This window comes from Microcebus murinus, chromosome 19 (genome assembly GCF_040939455.1).
Source record: "Microcebus murinus isolate Inina chromosome 19, M.murinus_Inina_mat1.0, whole genome shotgun sequence".
Taxonomy (NCBI): domain Eukaryota; kingdom Metazoa; phylum Chordata; class Mammalia; order Primates; family Cheirogaleidae; genus Microcebus; species Microcebus murinus.
In genome coordinates, this window is record NC_134122.1 from 2,983,994 (window position 1) to 3,004,522 (window position 20,529).

The following is a 20,529-nucleotide window of genomic DNA, read 5'->3' on the forward strand; positions in this document are numbered from 1 at the left end:
CTCTACTATAAATAGAAAGAAATTAATTGGCCAACTGATATATATATATAAAAAAAAAAAATTAGCCGGGCATGGTGGCGCATGCCTGTAGTCCCAGCTACCCGGGAGGCTGAGGCAGAAGGATCACTCTAGCCCAGGAGTTTGAGGTTGCTGTGAGCTAGGCTGACGCCACGGCACTCACTCTAGCCTGGGCAACAAAGCGAGACTCTGTCTCAAAAAAAAAAAAAAAAAAAAAAGTAGAATTCTTTAGTCAAAGGTTGTGTATATTTATATTTTGGTAGATACTACTAGATTGCCCTATATTTGCCTTTAAAAACATTTCGTACCTACCATCTGTTAATGTTTGGAGCACAGTTGCATTTTTTTTTAAAATCTGAATAATTTATTCTAACAAAAGTATAAAGTATGGAAAATTAGTGTATTTGAATCATTTCAAAGAGTAGAGCAAGTTTCACATTAGCAGATTTCAGCTTTTAGCACCTTTGAAAAGAAATATTCAGAGTTAAGACAAGTGACAATATAGGCTTCAGACTACACACTGCAAATTATTCATCTGCGTTACGGTGTACAGTTCACATAACAGTGCAGTCATTTGGTTTTTTTCCTCTATATTTTGAGAGTGCCACAAAACATACACTTAAGGACAAGAAAGGTGTTCATTTGAATTCATAGTTGGTGGTTAGAAAATGGAAAAGAAACGTTGAGACAGAGGTGAAAGATCACAGGCTGGACTAGGAGGTCAAATGGACAGTCCAAAGGCGCTGACAATGCAGTACATGGTCTTGTTCTCCCATCACATGGTACAACTCCCATCAGTAGAGCTGTCCCAGAAGCAGGAACTTGCTGTGTGTAGTCCAGCTCCATTCTTCTGCATAATTACACAGGTCACAATGTATTTAAATGGTTTTCCCAGCTTGGTGAGTTGGCTTAAAGTTTGTTCTACTACATTTGTGGTCCACTGGTTGACTTTGTTGTGTTAGTAAGTGTTACCGCCGATCGCACTTTCTTTTTCTTTTCTTTTTTTTTTTTTTTTTTGAGACAGAGTCTCACTTTGTTGCCCAGGCTAGAGTGAGTGCCGTGGCGTCAGCCTGGCTCACAGCAACCTCAATCTCCGGGGCTCAGCGATCCTACTGCCTCAGCCTCCCGAGTAGCTGGGACTACAGGCATGCGCCACCATGCCCGGCTAATTTTTTGTATATATATTTTTAGTTGGTCAATTAATTTATTTCTATTTTTGGTAGAGACGGGGTCTCGATCAGACTAGTTTCGAACTCCTGACCTTGAGCAATCCGCCCGCCTCGGCCTCGCAAAGTGCTAGGATTACAGGCGTGAGCCACCACGCCCGGCCCAATCGCACTTTCTATAGCCTCTTTTACATTGTTGCTCACTTCATCCACAACAAAAGTAGTCTCCTCGGTAGCCTGGTAGTCTTCCATCTTTCCACCTGCATTTTTATCATATATAAAAATTTAAGGGGTAAAATCATCTTTCTTTCATCATTTACATTAGCTTTTGTTATTAACTGCTTTCACGTTCTAGGCTCAGCTATCTTCATTTACGATATTTTACTTTTTCCACAGGATAATTAGATGCTCTGATTTCCTTTTTATTCCTTTTACTTTTTAAAAGCTTCATGAGCTTTAAAAGGTTTAAAGGCTTCAGAGCTTATTAATTATGATTCTCATTTGATGGACAGGAGCCAGGGCAATAAAAAGGTGTGCGATTGGCTCAGTATAATCTAGTAAAAGCACTGGTTCTGCAAAATTCTGCTGAGCGCTTAGCCTGCAGAGTAAATCACAGTCCTTTTGCAAAAACTATAAATAAGGTCTTCAAACACAAGATTTTGTATTTTGTCTGACCAAGGGCAAGTTTCTGTAAATTAATGCCCAGTCATCTGTCTCCAGGTCTGTCCTGAGCCAGCTTCTATCTGTGCTGCCTTTCTCCCAAAGCCGGGGCCTGCAGTCAGGATCACTCCTTTCTCAGCCTTAGGGTATGAGTCTAGTTCTCTGTGCCCCCTCCACCCTGCCCCCGGTAAAGGACAGCTGAGTTTTTGCAGAAATCACATACAGTCATTTTTGACTTGCAGAGGAGGAATAGAGAATCCCTTAGATAATGATGGTGTTTGAAACATGAACTAATTATTGTACTTAACATGTTTTTTCAATTTTTTTCTCTCTGAAGCTCATATATCCAAATACAAGGGAGAATATATATTTTTTTCAACAGATAGCATACCAGTTGCACTGCGTATCAACTAGTAATGGGCTTCAGTGATTTTTCTTTAAAACAATTACAAGGTGCATGTTTATTTTGTTTGTTTGTTTTGTTTTTTTGAGACAGAGTCTCACTTTGTTGCCCAAGCTACAGTGAGTGCCGTGGCATCAGCCTAGCTCACAGCTACCTCAAACTCCTGGGCTTAAGCAATCCTTTTGCCTCAGCCTCCCGAGTAGCTGGGACTACAGGCATGCGCTACCATGCCCGGCTAATTTTTTCTATATATGTTAGTTGGCCAATTAATTTTTCTATTTATAGTAGAGACGGGATCTTGCTCTTGCTCAGGCTGGTCTTGAATCCTGACCTCCAGCAATCCGCCCGCCTCGGCCTCCCAGAGTGCTAGGATTTCAGGCGTGAGCCACTGTGCCCGGCCTTGTTTATTTTTTTAATTCATGATTTGCACTTATATTTTATTGTCTGTTTCTTTTTCTCAAGTGGAAATGCAGAAAATCCATTACTGTTTGTTGACAGTTCTGATTAATTGGATGCTACCTAAGTAAATATTTTGGTGTGATTCTTCTTCCTAATTTTCTGAGGGAAAGCAAATCTTGAATGTTATTTCCTGCCTTATTTTCCAAAGTTTTTATGATTTTTTTATGCTTTTGTTCACAGGGAGACCCGGCAAACGAGTCATGGGCACAATGCAAGGTGGAGACTCCGATGATGATGTGAGTCCTGACCAACTCCCTGTAGCAATTCTGTGCTTTCTGTTCTCGGGCCGTCCTCATAGACTAGAGACCAGCTGAGATGCTGCCAGCAGCCAGGGCACTGTCTGTTCTCAGCCCAGCCTACCGCTTGGTTTATGGCAGAGTTTGGCCTCCTAAGGTGCTGGACTCTTTCTTCTTTTCTTTGCTTGTTGATGGCTCATTTCTTTTCAAATGAATGTGCTTGTTCTACTTTTTTTGCCTTCTCACTGTTCTTTCCATTCTTGCTTTCCAAAGATGGAAGCAGCACCAGCTCTCTTAGGTAAATGCAAGACTTCCAGCTCCAAGAAGCAGGTTGGTTTCTTTTTTGCCTCGTCCGCTTGTTGGTGTGTGTCAGCCTGCTCAGGGCCAGCAAGGGCCTTTCCCCAGGGTGATGCTTCCTCTGTCCTGGGCAGGAAGCCACTCAAAGTGGATTACAGTGTGGGATGGAATCGACCGAAGATCCCATGCTAAGGAGAGGCAAGAGCACTGACCCAAGAGATGAGAAAAGCTGTGGTTGGGGGGTTATCAGGCACCGTAACATAGAAATGAAGGGATAATGCTGCCCGCTGTGGGTCAGGACCAGGCCTCTCTTCTGCTCTGTTCTGGGGAGGGAACATGGAAACAGCACTCTCCCCAGACCAGGGTCTCAGGGAGGCTGGGCAAGAGGGCGAGCCATCAGGCTGCCGGCGCCTTGAGCTTTATTGGGTGGATAACTGACTAGAGGACTTAACTGGAGGGGAGACCAGGGGTCCTTGGCAGCATCAAGTCATCAGGACTGCACTGTCTGTCACTCGGACTTCATTCTTTGTTGCAGTCCTATGTGCTGCTCAGCCCATATGGTGCAGGGGAGCGAGGCTAAGACCTGTCACATCTGCAGCAGGTAGATGCTAGAGGCATGGCAGTAGTGGCTGCACAGAGACAGAAACAGGGCCTTATGTTCTTGTGCAAAGATTCGCTTGCCCACCGTGTACACTGTTACAGAAATTCACAGGAGGGAGCCGTCACTCGGGTTGCTGGACAGGGTGCACAGAGAAGAGCAGGCCTCGAATTCATAGGAGATGGTCTGTAAAGAAGTGCCATCCCGCCTTGTCCCTTAGGATTTGCTTTCGAGCTTCTCAGAATGAACAGTTAGTTGCAGCTTAGATCTCTGTGCCTCGTTGTTGCTGTTTATGTCAAGCAGGCCGTGTCCATGCATCCTCCCAGGCACAGGATTCATCCTCACGTGTTTGCTCAGTCACTCAGAATGTATCTATTGAGTGCCTGTCACATGCCAGGGATTATTATGGATGGTGGGGAACACAGCAGGGAGCAGAAACAAAGTCCCTGCTCCCACAGGTTCGGACAGTAGTGGCGGAGCACACATATCAGGGCGTGAGTGTTAGACGAGAAATAAGCAGGTGCAGGGGACAAGGAGTGATGTCTTTGGTGTGGCTGGGAGACCTCTGATATGGGGGCGTTTGGGCAGAGGCCTGAGTGAAAGGAGGGGCTGAGGTGGAGTGAATTTGGGTGCAGGAAAAGAGAACTCCACAGGGCTGAGGTGGAGTGAACTTGGGTGCAGGGGGAGAGAGAGGGGTTCGCAGGATGCGATGACTCCACGTTCCCTCTGACAGGAAGGCACTGGAGAATTGTGAGCCCAGAATGGCCAAGAGCTGACCCACCTTTGAGAGAAAACAGTTAGGAGGCAGTTGTAGTCGTGTAGGTCACAGGTGATAGTGGCTTAGCCTAAGGTGTGGCAGCAGAGGGGTTGGGAAGTGGTCAGATTCTGGATATGTTTCTAGGGTCTGAACCATCAGGTTTTGTTAACTGGTTGGATATCAGGTGTTGGGGAAAGAAATGAAGGATGCTTCGATTGTAGTCTAATCAACTGAAAGCAGAGTTTTCATTTCCTGACCTGAGGCCGACTTAAGGAAGGGGCTTAAGGGCAGATCAAGAATTTGGCTTTGCACATTCTGAGTATGAGTTGCCGGGTAGACATCCACATGCCGCTGTTGAGTAGCCGGTTAGAATTCAAGTCTGGAGTTCAAGGGACAGGTCAGGGCTGGAGATCGAAGTTTGAGAGTCAACCCTATTTAGATGGTATTTAAGCCACAAGGGTAGATGTGATTGCTTAGGGAGAGACAGAAGAAAGAGAAGAGAGAAGCCCCAAGTCTTGAACTGCCCCTGAACTGCAGGGGTCGGGGAGGAGAGGGTCAGGCCAGGGAGACCAAGCAGTGAGGGGGCACCTAGACTGCAGGAAGGGCCCTGGGGCCAGAGAAGACGGATTTCAAGGAAGAAGGGGTGATGCCACACGTAGGCCAAGCAAGATGAAGATTGAGGTTACCGGTTAAATATGAATCCATTGACTGTTTCAGCCTTGACAAGAGCAGTTTGGGGGCTGATGAAGGAGAGCCGAGTTTGGATATACTAGCTGCTTAGAGGCAATGAGGGGAACAGGAAGGGACTGTGAGTTCCGCAGCCCACCCAGGAGTTTTGCTGTGAGGGAAACAGAGGGCAGAGTAGCTGGAGAGGAAGGTGGGATTAAGTTTTGCTTTTGCTTTTCCAAGAAGAAGGAAATCATAGCATATATGTGCATTGGTGGGAATGATCTAGATAGAATGACTAACCATCAAGGCTTGTGTGGAACACAGGACTTGCAGTTTTAAAGCTGGCCGAGTTGGTCACCCTAGATCTAGATGATGTGGGAGAGGGTGAGTCTTTCACTTTGCTCTTCACACCCATTGCCTGTGTCGCTTTCCATCCCCAGTCTGGAAAAAGCCAAATAGGCCGCCCTCCCTTCTCTCCAAGCCCCTGCCTTCCTTGCCATCCAGTGGTGGGTCTCTGGGCCCCCACCATCCAGTGACCCTCAGTGCACATCCATGGTGCTCCTGAGACGTCCCTAGGAAAGCCAGCCCTGCATCACCAAACCGGATGGTGTTTGGAGGATCCTGGTTGGATGATAAGCTCCAGCCAGCAGTACACAGATGGTGGTCCCATTCTAATCCCCCCAGCCCCCGCCATCCTGACTGCTTCTCGGCCAGGGGTAAGGGGTGCTGCAAGGTTCTGTGCTCTTCCTTCTCAAGCTGCTAGTAAAAAATGAGGCAGGATCTCTGTGACAAGATGTTGATAACGAGGTGGGGCCCCCAGTTGCACTTACTGTCTTTTTCCTATAGGATGACTCAGAGGACAGTGAAATTGACATGGAAGATGATGAGGAAGACGATGATGATTTAGAAGATGAGAGCATTGTGCTCTCACCAGCTAAGCCCAGTCGAAGGGTCCGGAAACCCGAACCCCTGGATGAGAGTGACAATGACTTCTGACCCTCTTGCCAAGGGAACTGTGCTGATTAAAACCCTCAGATCTGTAGGTAAATGGGAAAAAAGAAGGTTAGGAAGGTAACATATATTTTGTTCACTTAGCCAGATGAACTCATTGTTACTGAAGCAGTATTTATTTCTGCTTTGGCCTCCTATGTTTGTTTCCCATGAAACTTAAGAACTGAAGCATACACCTAAGATGTGTTTTGTTTGTTTGTTTGCCTTGTTTATCTCCTAAAACTTGGGAAATGCTTGTGTTCTTAGTGATTTGCATACATGGGACTAAAACTTGAGAAGAAATGAGAACTGACACCATGTAAGTCTTGGGCCATTTTTGTGGTGATACGTTTCCTCTGAGAGTGGAGCAAACCTGGGGCTGGAATATGGCACAGGACTCAGTTTGGGGTTGTGGGGGAACACCTGGCTGTTAGTCACCCGCACGGTTTAGAACATTCACTGTACATCAGCTTTTAATTCTGGCCTTTATTTCACTTTATAGTCTTATTTTCTTCTGTTTTTCTACAATACCAAGCATTAAATGTATTTTAATAACTAAAATTTGCTGAAAGAAAGTTAGCTAAGTTAAATGAAAGCCAGCTTTCCTTGAAAAATGAGGCAGTAGAGAGAAGCTCTGGATTGTGAATATGCCGTTTTTTCTCAGAAGACTGACATTCCACTGGGAGTCAGATCCACTTTGATTGAAGCCACCTTCATGTTTGCATGGCTTGTGCTGAATTTGGAAACTCTGCTGACCCAGTTACCCCTCCAGAGATTCCAGACTTCTGGGCAGTGACAGCCGGGACAGTCCTTCCCACCAGCTGTCCTTTCTCTAAAGGAGCTTTGTCTTGTCTAAGGTGTGGTAAGACATTAGTCCCCAACACAGGATTGAAGATTGGTTTCCTTAGAGGAAGGAGCCGATTAAGGAAAACAATGTTAGTACAGATTCACACTTCTGATTTAAAAAATAAACCAGAATTGAGTTATGTAGCATAGCACTAGAAGAATTTCCCTTCTGTGAAATGGGGAGTGACGGGTGGAGTTGGTTTTCTTTAATGTTAAAAGTATGCAGCTGTTTTCATTTATTTTACAATTATAAAGTCAGAAAACTTCTGAAGTAACTTATCTTTTAATAAATGCATTTAGTACCATATTTTTATATTAAATAAGTTTTACTTGAAAACGTAATTATAACATAGTATAATTATTTTATTTGCACATAAATACTTATTCAAAAAAAGTTCACAAGTTATGATACATGTCAATTTTAGGAGACTATGTGACAATTATTTCTGTCATCTTTGCTTTTTTCCTAAATTTTATGAATGAGATTACCTTTTTTTTTAATCAGTAAAAAGCCACTTTATCTCCAATTTTTTTCTCATAGACATTTCGATCCAGTACATTGTAGCAGATGTTGGTAGTTGCTCCTTTCATCCACTCAATGAAGACTTTCCCTTTAGTCACGTCAAAGTTGTACTGGAGGAATGGGCCAGGGCATGGAGTCTTCCAGTAAAATCCCTTGGCAATGTCTCCCCAAAACTCCCTCGGCCCCTCCACAGAGCGCCGGTGCAGCTCGCGGTAGCCTGCAGCGAGGGGACGTCCATGGAGCGGCTGACCTCAGGCGGCCGAGACCACCTCCGCGCCGGCCTCCCGCTCCAGCTTCCTCCTGGCCCCTGCTCCCGCTGCTGCTCCGGCCACGCTCCCTCGGCAAGCCCCATCGCATCAAGTTTCGAGCACCGTCGCCACCTTTGCGGAGATTACCCTTTTTTAAAAAACACTCAGCCTTCACTTAATTCACTGGTAATTTGAGGTAAACAAAAAGCTGAGAGAGGAATCGGTGTGTTGGGAGCCATGCTAACCACCCTAGACGCATGGCTTCTGAGGTGCAGAAGAGTCACTGCATCTTCCTGGATGTTACAGATTTGGTTTACCTCAATCTCACTTGACTTATATTTTAAAAAAATATACAAATATAGTTCTGTTTGGCATATGCTTTCTTCTACTGGGCTTTAACCCGGAAGCCCAACCCAAGCTACAAATAACACATCCACAAATATAGGCAGCAGCTGCAAAGGGTGTTTAATTGTTCTAGCTGCTTCTAGATCATCCTCCTCCTGCTGGTTAACTGACTTTGGGACCGGGTGTGGTGGCACATGCCTATAGTCCCAACTACTCGGGAGGCTGAGACAGGAGAGTCACTTGAGCCCAGGAGTTTGAAGTTGCTGTGAGCTAGGCTAACGCCACGGCTCTCTAGCCTGGGTGACAGAGTGAGGTGAAACTCTGTCTTTAAAAAAAATAAAATAAACAATTAAAAAAATAAACTGATACTCTTAATGGACTTGTGGTGAGTGGAAAAGGATGGTAATATTTAAAGTTGGGGGCATATGAAGACCTTAGGGTGTAAATAAGCTAGAACCAGCTTCCTGCATTACTCAGGCCTGTGTCCCTGAGTCCCTTAGTGGCAGCCCCTTCCCTTCTCTGTGCTGAAGCAGAGTGTCCATCTTCCCCTGCCTGGACCGATCCTGGACCAGTGGAGGTGCTCACAGCCTCCTTGGGTAGCACCTTTCCTTCCTCTGCGCAGGAGAACAGCTCTCGTGCTGGGTCATCATCACTCCCAAATCTCATGAAGGCCCGTCAGAGATGGGTCTTTTTGTTTGAAAGCTTGCAGCTGAGTGCCTGTTCTCTTGCTTGATCCACCAGGAACTCATTTTGCTCACATTTCAACAGTGCACGTGGGAGCATTTGTCTTGATAGCCTCCGAGATCATTCTGGCACCAGATTCCCCAATGTGATTTCCCTGGAGACTGGAAGAGAGGGGTTAGAGCAGGGCTCGGAGCCTGCAGGTTTTCCCTAGCAGAGCGGACCAGCACTGTCGAAACTCTGCTGCCAGGACCCCTCCCACGGACAAGGCTCCGGGTGGCTCCCTCTTAGACTGAGTTTCCCTGAAGAGCTGCTGAAGGGCCTGAGGGTCAGCTGGCTCCTGGAATGGGGCAAAAGGCAGGGCCTGACCTGGGAGCAGTTCTGAGGGTGAGCAGCAAGGGCAGCAGCTGCCAGGCCCCACTCACTTGATGTGCTGGAGCTGGTGGTTTCCGGACAGTGCAGTGGCGATGCATATTGCCCCGTCCATCCCCAAGGAATTCTCTTGAAGACTAGGCAGAGAGAAGATGGAGACACCCGGGGAAGCAACACTGCATTGTCTTGTGGGGGTAGCAAAGGGGAGCAGCAGTTCTGGGGCTGGTTTGTTCATAGGTGCCATGGCAACCGCTAGGTGGCAGTTGACTCTTGAGACTGGCGTGTACAGGTAGCCAGGTTGTCCCACCCAAATTGCACGGAGGATGTAGGACCGTAAATGCAGATGTTAAGTGACTGACTTCTGACTTAAGCAGAATAAACAGATCTAACTGCAGTGGGATGTGGATTATAGTGAGCAGAATAATGGGAATGGTTTCTTATATATTCAGAAGGAAGCAGCTACAGAGGAGATGAGCATTTTATCCCCTGGAGGAAGACCCAGCAGAGAAGTGTGCCGGTTGGTCTCCACAACCACTTACTTGAGTCTTCGGAGACTTGAATTTACCTTCAGCGCACTTGCCAGGGCTTTGGCTCCGGCCATCCCGATGGCGTTTCCTCTCAAGCTGTCAGGAAAAACAGGAAACCTAAGGCAAGGGGACAGGCTGAGAGGTGATAACGATACGTCTTCAGGTGGGTGTGGGGTTACTTGGTGGCAGAAATAGGGTTGCTGCTTCCTCGCTCCCAGTGCTCTAGGGAGCAGGGCACAGGGGAAGGGGGAGGCTGGCCCAGCTTTGGTGTCTTGGTGGAGCCCTCGTCCTCCCTCCCATTCCATACGGAAACCTGGGCTGAGGCAGGAGAGGCAGCACCCCAGACACAGGTCCCAGTGCCCTCAGCAAGAGCAGGATGACGAGGACACACCGAGCCCGCACCCTAGGAGTTTAGATCTCAGAGAACGAGACCAGTGGCCAGGGGCCCCCTAGATGGGGCCTCTAGGCGAGATCAGCCTGGGCAAGGCCAAGTGAGAGAGCAGGAACTTAAGGAGAGGGCAGCAAACAGCAGTGACTCTGGGAAAGGGCGTGAGGTGGGAACAGGAAAGCTGGGCCTACTTGATCTGAAATGAGATCATTAAAATGATTTGAGTTGCCATGTAAATTGGTTTATTCCTGGATCCATTTCAAAAACAGCTTGGTTTCCTTGGTCAAAAGATGTAGCTGCAGAATGGAATACTTACTCGAGAATCTCCAAGGTTCTGTTCACAGCCAGGGCCTCCCCCAGTGCCTGGGCCCCTGGGATGCCAATGGAGGCTACCTGCAGACTGAGGGGTGGTGCGGTCAGCTGGGTGACCCCTGAGCCCCTGCACCTGCCCTGAGCCCCGCACCCTGCAGACTCTCCCCTCACTTGCAGCACTCCTCAAGGTAGGGCTGGAAGTGGAGAAATAGTACTGGGTGTTGTTGGCCAGTGACCTGTCCAAACGCTGCACCTCCTGCCTATGTGGATGCCTAAGACAGATGTGGATGCTAAGGACATAGGAAACAGAGGTGGTCTCCTGGGAGGGTTGTACCTCTAATTATTACTATCCTGATGTTTGATTTCCCAATTGCTAATAATATTTCCTATAATATTAGGGATGTCAAACACACCTTCCTTTTTTTTTTTTTTTTGTTTATTTATTTTATTTTTTTGAGACAGAGTCTCACTCTGTTGCCTGGGCTGGAGTGCCGTGGCATCATCCTAGCTCACAGCAACCTCAAACTCCTGGGCTCAAGCAATCCTTCTGCCTCAGCCTCCCGAGTAGTTGGAACTACAGGCATGCGCCACTGTGCCCGGTTAATTTTTTCTATTTTTGGTAGAGACAGGGTCTCGCTCTTGCTCAGGCTGGTCTCGAGCTCCTGAGCTCAAACTATCCGTTCACCTCGGCCTCCCAGAATGCTAGGATTACAGGCGTGAACCCCAGCCAAACACACCTTCCTTGACTTGCAAACAAAACCGATGTTTAGCATGAAAGGATGGTGAAGGGCCCGCTTCCTGGGCTGCCGTGCACAAGCACTTACTAGAGAGCAGTGAGGGCTGTGTTTGCCTTCAGCGCGCTGGCCACCGCAGATGCTCCCTCGTCCCCAATGGCATTCTCCTGTAAACTGGACACAGAGCATGACCCTTTCAGGTACATGGGGCGCCAGGAGCATTCTAGCAAGGACCTGCTGGGCTTGGACCTTCCAGATTTGACTACACACACCACAGACATACACTCCCAGGATTGGGAGTCCTGGGGATAACTGCCCCACCTGTTCGGCCATCACACAGAGGGGTTTGGGGTCTGCGTGAGTCTGAACCGTCAGAGGCAAACAGAAAAGGGACACATGGAAAATACTGTCAACAGGGACTTGGGACAAAAACAAGGTATGCTTTTCAAAGCCAACCAGAAAATTAAAGCCCTCAATTCCTGAGCTATTTGTACTAGTCAGGGTTTTACATCTTTTTCTCCCCTCCTGAAATGGAGGAAAATAGCAGGCCTGGAGCAGTAAATGATTGAGTTTAGTCCATGTGGACCTTGGCATGTTTAAGGGAGCAGTTTCCCTTCATGATTTTAGCAAATATCTGAGAGCGTCTATGTGCTGGGTGTTGTGCAGGCAGCAGGCACCGTTCTGCCCACTCAGTGGGGAGACGTGATTAAATAAGCATTTACGACAGGTCAAGTGCAGGCTGCAGGGAAGACCATCAGTGTGGTCTCCGACCCTGGTGTGGTTACAGAAGGCTGCCCAGCAATAGGTCTAAACCAAAGCCCAGAAGGTAATGGGGAAGAGGGTCTGGCACATCTAAAGAACCCAAACACATGAAGCTGAGTTCCTGGAGTAGTGAGACATGAGGCTGGGAGGTGCAAAGGAAGCAGCTCTGAATGGGGCCTCCTAAGCCACACTCCAGCTGTGCTTCACTCCGCAGGCACTGGGCGCCCGGGACAGGGACATTCACGTTCTGGAAAAGTCTCTGGCCAGCAGTGTGAGAAAGGATGGACTCGTGTGGAGGCTGCTACGGGATGCAAGTGAGTGGTGCCCGTGGCCTGGGTGGTGGCAGTGGGGGTGGAAGGAAGCGGGTGGGTGGGAGGGGTACGGCCAGGACTTGGAGAAGACTGGGGACTGGGAGGTGAGAGCGGAGGCAATGTTTCTAGCTTGCACAGTTGGTTGCTTGGTTCCATTTGCGAGATGGGGAACCAAGAAGCAGGCCTGTGGGGGAGAGAATGCGGGTGACTATAGGTACCTGTGAGATGCACGAGGGGAGGTGTGTAGGGGTCTGGAGCTCGGGGGAGGTCATGGGAGCCCTGGGAGAAGAGGAGAGCTCCCAGAAGAGAGACGTCATCCCAGGGAAGATGGCACAGGACAGAACAATGTGGAACCCCAGCACTGAGGAGTCAGTCAGAGAAGCAGAGTGAGGAGGCCCAGCCAGAAAGGGGATGTTCTGGAAGCCAAAGGAGAAGAAACCGTGGTCAGGTGAAAAGCAGGTGAGGCTCAGAAGGCTAAACCGGGCATAACCTGCAGACCTGGTAGTTCCACTCCAGGTGTATCTACCCAAGAGAAATGAAAGCTCGTGTCCACACAGACACTCGTGCACTAATGTCTGTAGCAGTGTTAGTCCTGGCAGCCGAAAAATACCCATCAGCTGATGGATGGATAAGTGAAACCTGTGTCCACACAGTGGCAACATGTCAGCCATATAAGAGAAGTACTGATACAGGCAATGACGTGGCTAACCCTTGAAAACATTCTAAGTGAAATACGCCAGTCACAAAAGAGCACATGTTGTATGATGCCATTGATATGAAATGTCCAGAATAGGAAAATCCACAGAGACAGCAGATTAGTGGTTGTGAGCATGGGGGAGGGGGCAATGGGGAGTGAGTGCTAATGGGTACGGGCTTTCTTTTTGGGGTGATGGAAAGGCTCTAAAATTGATTGTAGTGATGGTTGCATAACTGAATATACTAAGAACCAGTGAATTTTATACTTTAACTGGGTGGATTATATCCTAATAAAGCTATATATATATATATATAAATATATATATATAAAAATGTGTGTGTGTGTATATATATATATATATATATATATATATATATATATTAAAAAGCACATGAGGACTGAAATGTGCCCACTGTTCTTAGGGAAACAGTGGCTGTGTGCCAAAGGTCACTGATCTGAGCCCTGTCCCTGGAGAGCACCAGGTTTCCAGATCCCCACTCCGCACAGCCCAGGGGGCGCCATACTCACTCCAAGCTAGTCAGGCTCCCGTTGAGCTGTAGTGCTTGTCCCAGGGCCTTGGCAGCGCCGGCCTGGATGAAGTTCCACTGCAGGCTGGGCAGACACAGACACAGGTGACCAGGTGGCCCAGGCAGTGACAGAACTTCTGCCGCTACCTCAGGCTTGGTCTCCAGAGGGGCCACATGCATGCTCTGGTTAGCGGTGGCCACAGGGACAGGCTCAGGTAAGGACTCCCCAGATGGCCCGTCCTGAAGCACAGGACACCCTGAGGCACAGCTGTGGGCACCCACATCCTAAGCTCGTCTGTGTGTGGAGCAGCCTCAGGACTCAGAACTGCTGGAGGCCCGCGGGCCTGGGCAGGCCCCTGTGGCCTTTGGAGGGCGCCCCAGGGCCACACTGGTCTATGCCTACTTGCCTACTCGGTTTGGGTGTTGCCCTGCAGCCCTGCAGAAGGGGACAGGGTGGGTGGGTGGGGGTGAGGCATAGACTCACTGAAGGGACGTGAGGGCACGGTTTTTTCCCACTGCCACTGCGATGGCCTGGGCGCCCTGGTCGTGGAGGAGGTTGGCTGTCAGGCTGGGAAGAAGGAACAGGAACAAGTGAGCGGGGCCTGACTACGAAGCCCTCTGTCCTTGGTCACTAGGGAATCCAGACCACCCCCCTGCTCCCCAAGAACTGAGTCGTGCCTGTACCAGTGTCAAAGTTTGTGAGCTCATGTTTGTGGGGAACTTTTATTTGCCAGGCATGTGACGTGGGCGGCTGCACTGAATCCTGGCAACAGCCCCGTGGGGGCGTCCCAGGCTCAGCTCAGTGGGTTTGGTGACAGGGCACACAGCCAGGATGTGGTGGAGCTGCCTGCAGGACACACCGCCCATGGCCCCACATCCACTCGTCGGAGCCCCTCCCACGTGCTTGTCCACGCCACGAGGTGAGGCAGCGTGTTGCGCCAGCTCATCCTTGTGTGATTTATACCGTGAGAGTGAGGGCTTGAATCGGAGTTGCCCCCAGACGCTGGGTCTCCTAGCTGACCCTCCCCAGCCAGGCCCTTCTCCAGCCCTGTGAAACGGCAGCGGTGCTGAGGGCTCTGGTTCGCGCGGCCATGGGCACAACTAGCCCTTGGAGCCACCCTCGCCACCACCACGTACTCCAGGTTCTCCAGGGTGCTGTTGGTGCAGAGCGCGTGGGCGAGTGCCTGGGCTCCTTCGGGGCTGATGGAGTTCTCTCGCAGGCTAAGGAAAGAGAGAAGACCCTGAGCTGCTGACCAGGCAGAGGTGGCCTCTGGCCAGAGACAAGCCCGGATGTTTAGGCTGCTTGAAGCCCAAGAAACCTCAGGTGGGCCCTGGGCCTGAGCAGTCTGGGCTGAGGTGTAAGAGGCCTATTCTAACTGCCAGGCTTGATGGCTGGCCAGCCAAGTGTCCCCACTTTAGGACCATCAACTGTGCAGGGAAGTCCAGGAGGACGAGCACAGGACGACAGGACCTCAGGGAGGCTGGCGAGCATGCAGGGGCTTGTGTCAAGGAAGGGAGCAGCAGAACGGGCCCACTGAGGGCTGCAGCTGTCCCCTGTTCCCCAAGAGAGCAGGAAGAGGGAGAGGGTGCCAGGAAGCCTGCCCAGCCACAGATTTCCTCATAACAGGCTTCCCAGCACCAAGGTCCCTTTAGATCCCTGGTCAAAGGGACACCATAGGTAGAGAGGGAGGCCAGGACTTACTTGAGGCTGAGGAGGGTCCGGTTGGTGCACAGGGCCCCCGTCAGTGCTGCCACTCCCGAGTCACTGATGGAATTACTCTGCAGGCTGCAGATGGAGGACAGGGCACCCTTGGTGGGGCTGTCCCAGGACCCAGAGGGAGCTACCTGGTCCAGGCACTGGGTTCAACAGGGAGTTGGGGGCCCCAGGGAGTTGCCAGCTTACACTGCTCACACCCCCTTTACTCTCCCATCTCCCCACCTTCTAGCCCCTGCCAGGGCAGGGCAGGTGGGTTTAGCACAAGCCCTAAAGTTCAAACTCAGCTTTGATGTGGGTGGCTCCAAATGGCCTTGCACAGGGCATTGGTTCTGCAGCCCCTAGAGAGAGGGGTGGAGTAATGTTCCCAGTGTGGCAGCAACACCAAGCTCCCCAATTCCCTACCAAGGCCACCGCCACCAACTCCCTCTTGAGCCACCTGTGCCACCTTCCCAAGGGCACTCAGAGCTTGTCTTTCTGAAAACTCCAGAGCCAACCCTAGCTCCTGCTGTCCAGGGAAACGGAGCCGATGGGTGGGCATGAGGCAGGAGAGACTGAGATGAGCATGTGCCCAGGTGGGTGTGGGGGTTCTGGCAGGGCAGCAGCCTCTTTCCGGGACTGCCAACCCAGAATGTGCTGCGTGGAGAACCCAGGGTGAATCGCCACCCCCACAGGGCAGTCAGGCAGACTCACTCCAGGCTCTCCAGGCCCTGGTTCACCTTCAGGGCCTCAGCCAGGGCCTTGGTGCCTCCATCGCCAATGCTGTTACTGGAAAGCCTGTGAGAGATGGGACTGGGTCAGCTGGCCTCCTGCAGCAGCCGGGCAGGGCTGGGCCTGGGGACCGGGGCCCAAGAAGCCTGCAGGGGAGGGCTGTCTCTGACATCTCAAGGGTGCCCACTGCACAGTGTTCTGCCTGAGGCCTGGTGGTCTGTAGTCTGCACAGGTGACCATCTGCTTTCTATAGGAGATCAAGGCAGCAAAGTCCCTCACTCTCTGGCAAGGGCAGGGGGTGGGCAGGGTCAACCCTTTAGTGAGAAGTATTTGTGGTACTTGGTACTGTATGTGAAGATGGCCAGGACATGCTATTTTCTTCTGCAAGCTGGGAAAGCAGTAAATGTGAGCTTGAGAAGGTAGGGCTCATCCAGTCCTGGGAATCTGGCTCTCCATTCCCCTGGTCCAGTGCTTTGGAGTCCAAAGCCAGCTAACCTGCACCCATACGTCCATCTACTCACCCACCCACCACCCATTCATCCATCAGGCCACCCGTCCATCTATTTACCCATTCATTCATCTACACGCTCACCTACCCATCCACCCATCCATCCACTGACCCAGCCAGCCAATCAGCCACCCACCCACCTACCTACCCATCCACCCATCCATCCACTGACCCAGCCAACCAACCAGCCACCTACCTACCTATCCATCCACTCATCCATCTGCTGACCCAACCAGCCACCCACCTACCTACCCATCCATCCACTGACCCAGCCAGCCAACCAGCCACCCTCCAACCTACCCATCCACCCACCTATCCATTTACTCACCTATCTACCTACCCACCATTCATTCACTGACCCACCCAGCCAGCCACCTATCCATCCACTCATCTATCATTCATCCACCCAGCCAACCATCCATCTATGCATCCTTCCCCATGCTCACAAATACGTATGCTGGCTCTGTCATTGTGCTAGCCACTGAGCATGTAAATTTGGCCCTTCTGCATTTCTCACATGAGCTCCTTCAGATTCTTGTTCTGCTTCAGGGCATCTGCCATCCGCTGGGCTCCCACAGGCCCGATGGTGTTCTTCTGCAGGCTGTGTGAAGAGAGAGGCATCCTTCAGCAAAGCTGGCCACAGCCATTCCCAGGCCAAGGACAGTCTGGGTTCAAGGTCAGAGGTCAGAGACAACTAGGGTACCCTCTCCATTTGTCATGGCAAGAGTGCAGGGATCTCCTGGAGGGGTCTAGATTGTTGCCAGAGTGGTGCTGGTGGGCTGACGTTATTAACGCAGGAGAGTCAGTGGCCAGGCAGCTGGGCCCCCCTTGGGAGGGGCTGGAGAGCAGAGCTCAGTGGGTGAGGTGATGCCCAGCAACCTCCCAATTGGGGGCTTCCCTGGACAAGTCCCACTGGCCCCTCACCCAATTGTCTGGCTCCCATCCAGACCAGCCAGCGGCCTGCCTCCACCATGAGACCCTAGGGACACCCTCCGCTTCGGTTCCTCTTCTCAAAAAGCTACTTCCTCTTACATGCAATCTGCTGGAGGGAGATGTTGCCGGGGAACCCCTGTTCTCATCCTAGGACAGGCAGGGCAGGACCTCTCCTGTGTGAGGCTAAATACACATCTAAAACGAAATGTAATTTTCCCTGGTTCCAAAAAGGACAGAGACACCCCCATGCACACACACCTTTTCTTAGAGTACTTTCTTGGGAAAACTTGATATTGTAAATCCTTTCTCTGTCCCTTTGAGATGTGTGTATATCTTTTTAAAAAGCTAAATCATCCTCTTTCCAGTTTCACAGCCAGGAATGTCTCTTGTAAGAGACTTGGCGCAATCTCTTTGAAATGTCAGGGCAAGATAGAGTCCCCATCTCCCTGCCTCTGTGGGAATTAGCTAAGCACCTAGCTAGTTACGTACCTGCGTGTCATAAAGATATGAGAAATTTTATTTTTCCTTTGGATAAAAGGAAGTAGGGAACACAGGTGGCCACCCCAATTATCAGGTGGCTTTAGGATGAACTATGTATGATAAACGGTGCTGCCAGGTCCTCTTGCTTGAGGACAGTTGTCATTTATCTTGAGAACACCTGTGGGATGGATTGTGTCCACTCGGCTATAGAAAAGGGTCAAATTTCTTCCTGTCTCTGCAGTCTTATTGGCAGGTTGCCAACGATGCCATACTGTTGTGCTCTTTCCTACATTTGTGGGGAGGATTGTCTGGCATAGCAAGAGGTTTTATTTTTAATTATTTCCCCATCACCTATTCTCTGGAAAAGCAGTAAGCATTAGGTTTTCCAGCAGCCATCCAGATGGGTCAGAGAGCCTTAGGACCCCCCCTCACTCCCTCCATTTTTCCTTGCAGGAAACAGGCAGAGAGGCCCTTGGAGGAGGCAAGAAAGGGGAGAAAGGTGGTGGCGAGAGGAGGCATCTCCACTCACTGCAGCACAGAGAGGGCCCGGTTGGAGGCCAAGGCCTCGGCCATGGACCTGGCGCCGTCATCCCTGATCGTGTTGCTCTGGAGGCTGCAAAGGCAAGAGGTGGTGCACTCAGAGGTGCCCTGAACGCCACCACCATGTGCCCCAGAGGCCCAGCGGGGCACAGCAGCTGACCTCGGTGAGAAGGGAGAATAGTTGGCCCTTCCCGCCACTGCCCAGGGCTTAGATTTTTCCCTGGGTTTCTAAGCACTTGCCTGACAACTGGGAACAAGGTGCCCATGCTCTTTGGATAACAATGAAAGGTCATCGGTAGTCCTCATTACAGCTAAAACACACAGTACCCAAGTGTCAGCGAGCATATGGAGAAATTGGAACCCTTGCACTGCTGGTGGGGATGTAAAACGGTCCAGCAGCTCCTCAAAGATCACACATGGAGTTACCACGTGATCCAGTGATTCCACTCCTAGGTATATACCCCCAAAATTGAAAGCAGGCACTCGAAGACTTGCACATGAATGTTCATAGCAGCATTATTCAGAGAGCCAAAAAGGTGGAAGCAGCCCAGATGCCCATCAGTGGATAAAAAACTGCCATCTGTCCACACGATGGAATGTTATTTAGCCATAAAATGGACGGAAGTACTGACACGGGCTACAACATGGATGGACCTTGAAAACATTATGCTAAGTGGAGGAAGCCAGGCACAAAAGGCCAAATAGTGCATGATTCGTTTATATGAAATATCCAGAAGAGGTAACTCAGTGCAGACAGGAAGCAGACTGGCGGAGGCAGGGCTGGGAGGAGAGGAGAATGGGAAGTGCCTGCTTATGGGTACAAGGTCTCCTTTAGGGGTGATGAAAATATTTTGGAACCAGATAGAGGTGAACATTATGAAGGCACTACATGTCACCTGACTGTACACTTTAAAATGGTAAATGTAAAATGTGAATTTCATTTGAATAAAAATAAGTAAATAGGCCGGGCGTGGTGGCTCACGCCTGTAATTCTAGCACTCTGGGAGGCCGAGGCAGGCGGATTGCTTGAGGTCAGGAGTTCGAAACCAGCCTGAGCAAGAGCGAGACCCTGTCTCTACTATAAATAGAAAGAAATTAATTGGCCAACTAATATAAATATATAAAATTAGCTGGGCATGGTGGTGCATGCCTGTAGTCCCAGCTACTCGGGAGGCTGAGGCAGAAGGATTACTTGAGCCCAGGAGTTTGAGGTTGCTGTGAGCTAGGCTGACGCCACGGCACTCACTATAGCCTGGGCAACAAGCGAGACTCTGTCTCAAAAAAAAAAAAAAAAAGTAAATAAATAAAACTAGAACAGAATGGCAGTACCCACTCAACTAAGGATGGATAACAACCACAGGCTCCTAAACGGGACACAGCAAACCACACCAAACCATGGGCACCTTCTGGAAAACATCTCAGGGAAAAACTTTGACACTATGGCCTTGGTGATCCCCCTCACTAGAGGACAAGAAGTTTTCCTAACGGGTGATTCTGCCTTTCCATTGCTACGTACCTCGCTCCCCTGCTCAGGCTGACATGCAATCAAAGACTGGGGAAGAGCTGGAACTTGGACACTGCTTAGGATGCACGATCCTGATGCCAAGCAGGGTGAGAGCTGGTAGCCCATGCCCACCAGTCTGAGTCACCTCCCGCTCTATTGGTCACTGATGAGAGGGTTTTCTGGGCGCTCACCTGGGGGCAGCAGGACACGTACCTCAGAGAGGTCAGAGTGCGGTTAATCTTCAGAGCGTCTGCCAAGGCCTTGGCCCCTTGTGGTCCAATGGAGTTACCACGGAGGCTGGCGGAAGGGAGAGAGAGAAAGAACTATTCTCTTTCATCTGACTCCCAGGGAGGGAAGGGGAACAGGAATGACACCAACCCCTACATCTATGATCCTTGGAGGGAATGCGTCAGGATTTAAGGTTTCACATTTAGTGGAACCAAGGCAGAGATCCTTGTATAGCAAACAAGGAAGGAGTTTCCAAGACAGCCACGAGACGAGAAAGAAGCAGGACCCAATGGGCTAGTGCGCTTGGGAAGGTGTGGAGATGAGGATCAGCTAACCCCAGATTCAGGGCCCCAAATCTGGTGCTTCACAGGGTGGGACTCAACTG

At 50.1% G+C, this 20,529-nt stretch overlaps 2 protein-coding genes across 3 annotated transcripts in view; one reads left to right on the forward strand and one right to left on the reverse strand.

Annotated features, from left to right (window-relative positions):
• CLUAP1 (clusterin associated protein 1) overlaps positions 1 to 6,454 on the forward strand; it is a 32,733-nt gene extending 26,279 nt beyond the window's left edge. Inside the window, exons 11-13 of one of the 2 annotated variants that reach the window (XM_075995026.1) lie at positions 2,887 to 2,942; positions 3,216 to 3,272; positions 6,110 to 6,454. In XM_075995026.1, the coding sequence (XP_075851141.1) occupies positions 2,887 to 2,942; positions 3,216 to 3,272; positions 6,110 to 6,259 (263 nt within the window). In that variant the 3' untranslated portion in view covers positions 6,260 to 6,454. The remainder of the gene's footprint in view (positions 1 to 2,886; positions 2,943 to 3,215; positions 3,273 to 6,109) is intronic. The other variant, XM_075995027.1, reaches the window with a different exon arrangement.
• A 1,021-nt stretch (positions 6,455 to 7,475) lies between these two features.
• The window catches only part of NLRC3 (NLR family CARD domain containing 3), a 32,471-nt gene continuing 19,417 nt past the window's right edge, over positions 7,476 to 20,529 (reverse strand). The window contains exons 8-20 of the mRNA XM_012743850.3: positions 20,130 to 20,213; positions 18,402 to 18,485; positions 16,977 to 17,060; positions 15,934 to 16,017; positions 15,229 to 15,312; positions 14,664 to 14,747; positions 14,011 to 14,094; positions 13,528 to 13,611; positions 11,320 to 11,403; positions 10,500 to 10,583; positions 9,808 to 9,891; positions 9,322 to 9,405; positions 7,476 to 9,060 (exon numbers count right to left, since the gene is read on the reverse strand). Coding sequence (XP_012599304.1) covers positions 8,970 to 9,060; positions 9,322 to 9,405; positions 9,808 to 9,891; positions 10,500 to 10,583; positions 11,320 to 11,403; positions 13,528 to 13,611; positions 14,011 to 14,094; positions 14,664 to 14,747; positions 15,229 to 15,312; positions 15,934 to 16,017; positions 16,977 to 17,060; positions 18,402 to 18,485; positions 20,130 to 20,213 — 1,099 coding nt within the window. The 3' untranslated portion in view covers positions 7,476 to 8,969. The remainder of the gene's footprint in view (positions 9,061 to 9,321; positions 9,406 to 9,807; positions 9,892 to 10,499; positions 10,584 to 11,319; positions 11,404 to 13,527; positions 13,612 to 14,010; positions 14,095 to 14,663; positions 14,748 to 15,228; positions 15,313 to 15,933; positions 16,018 to 16,976; positions 17,061 to 18,401; positions 18,486 to 20,129; positions 20,214 to 20,529) is intronic.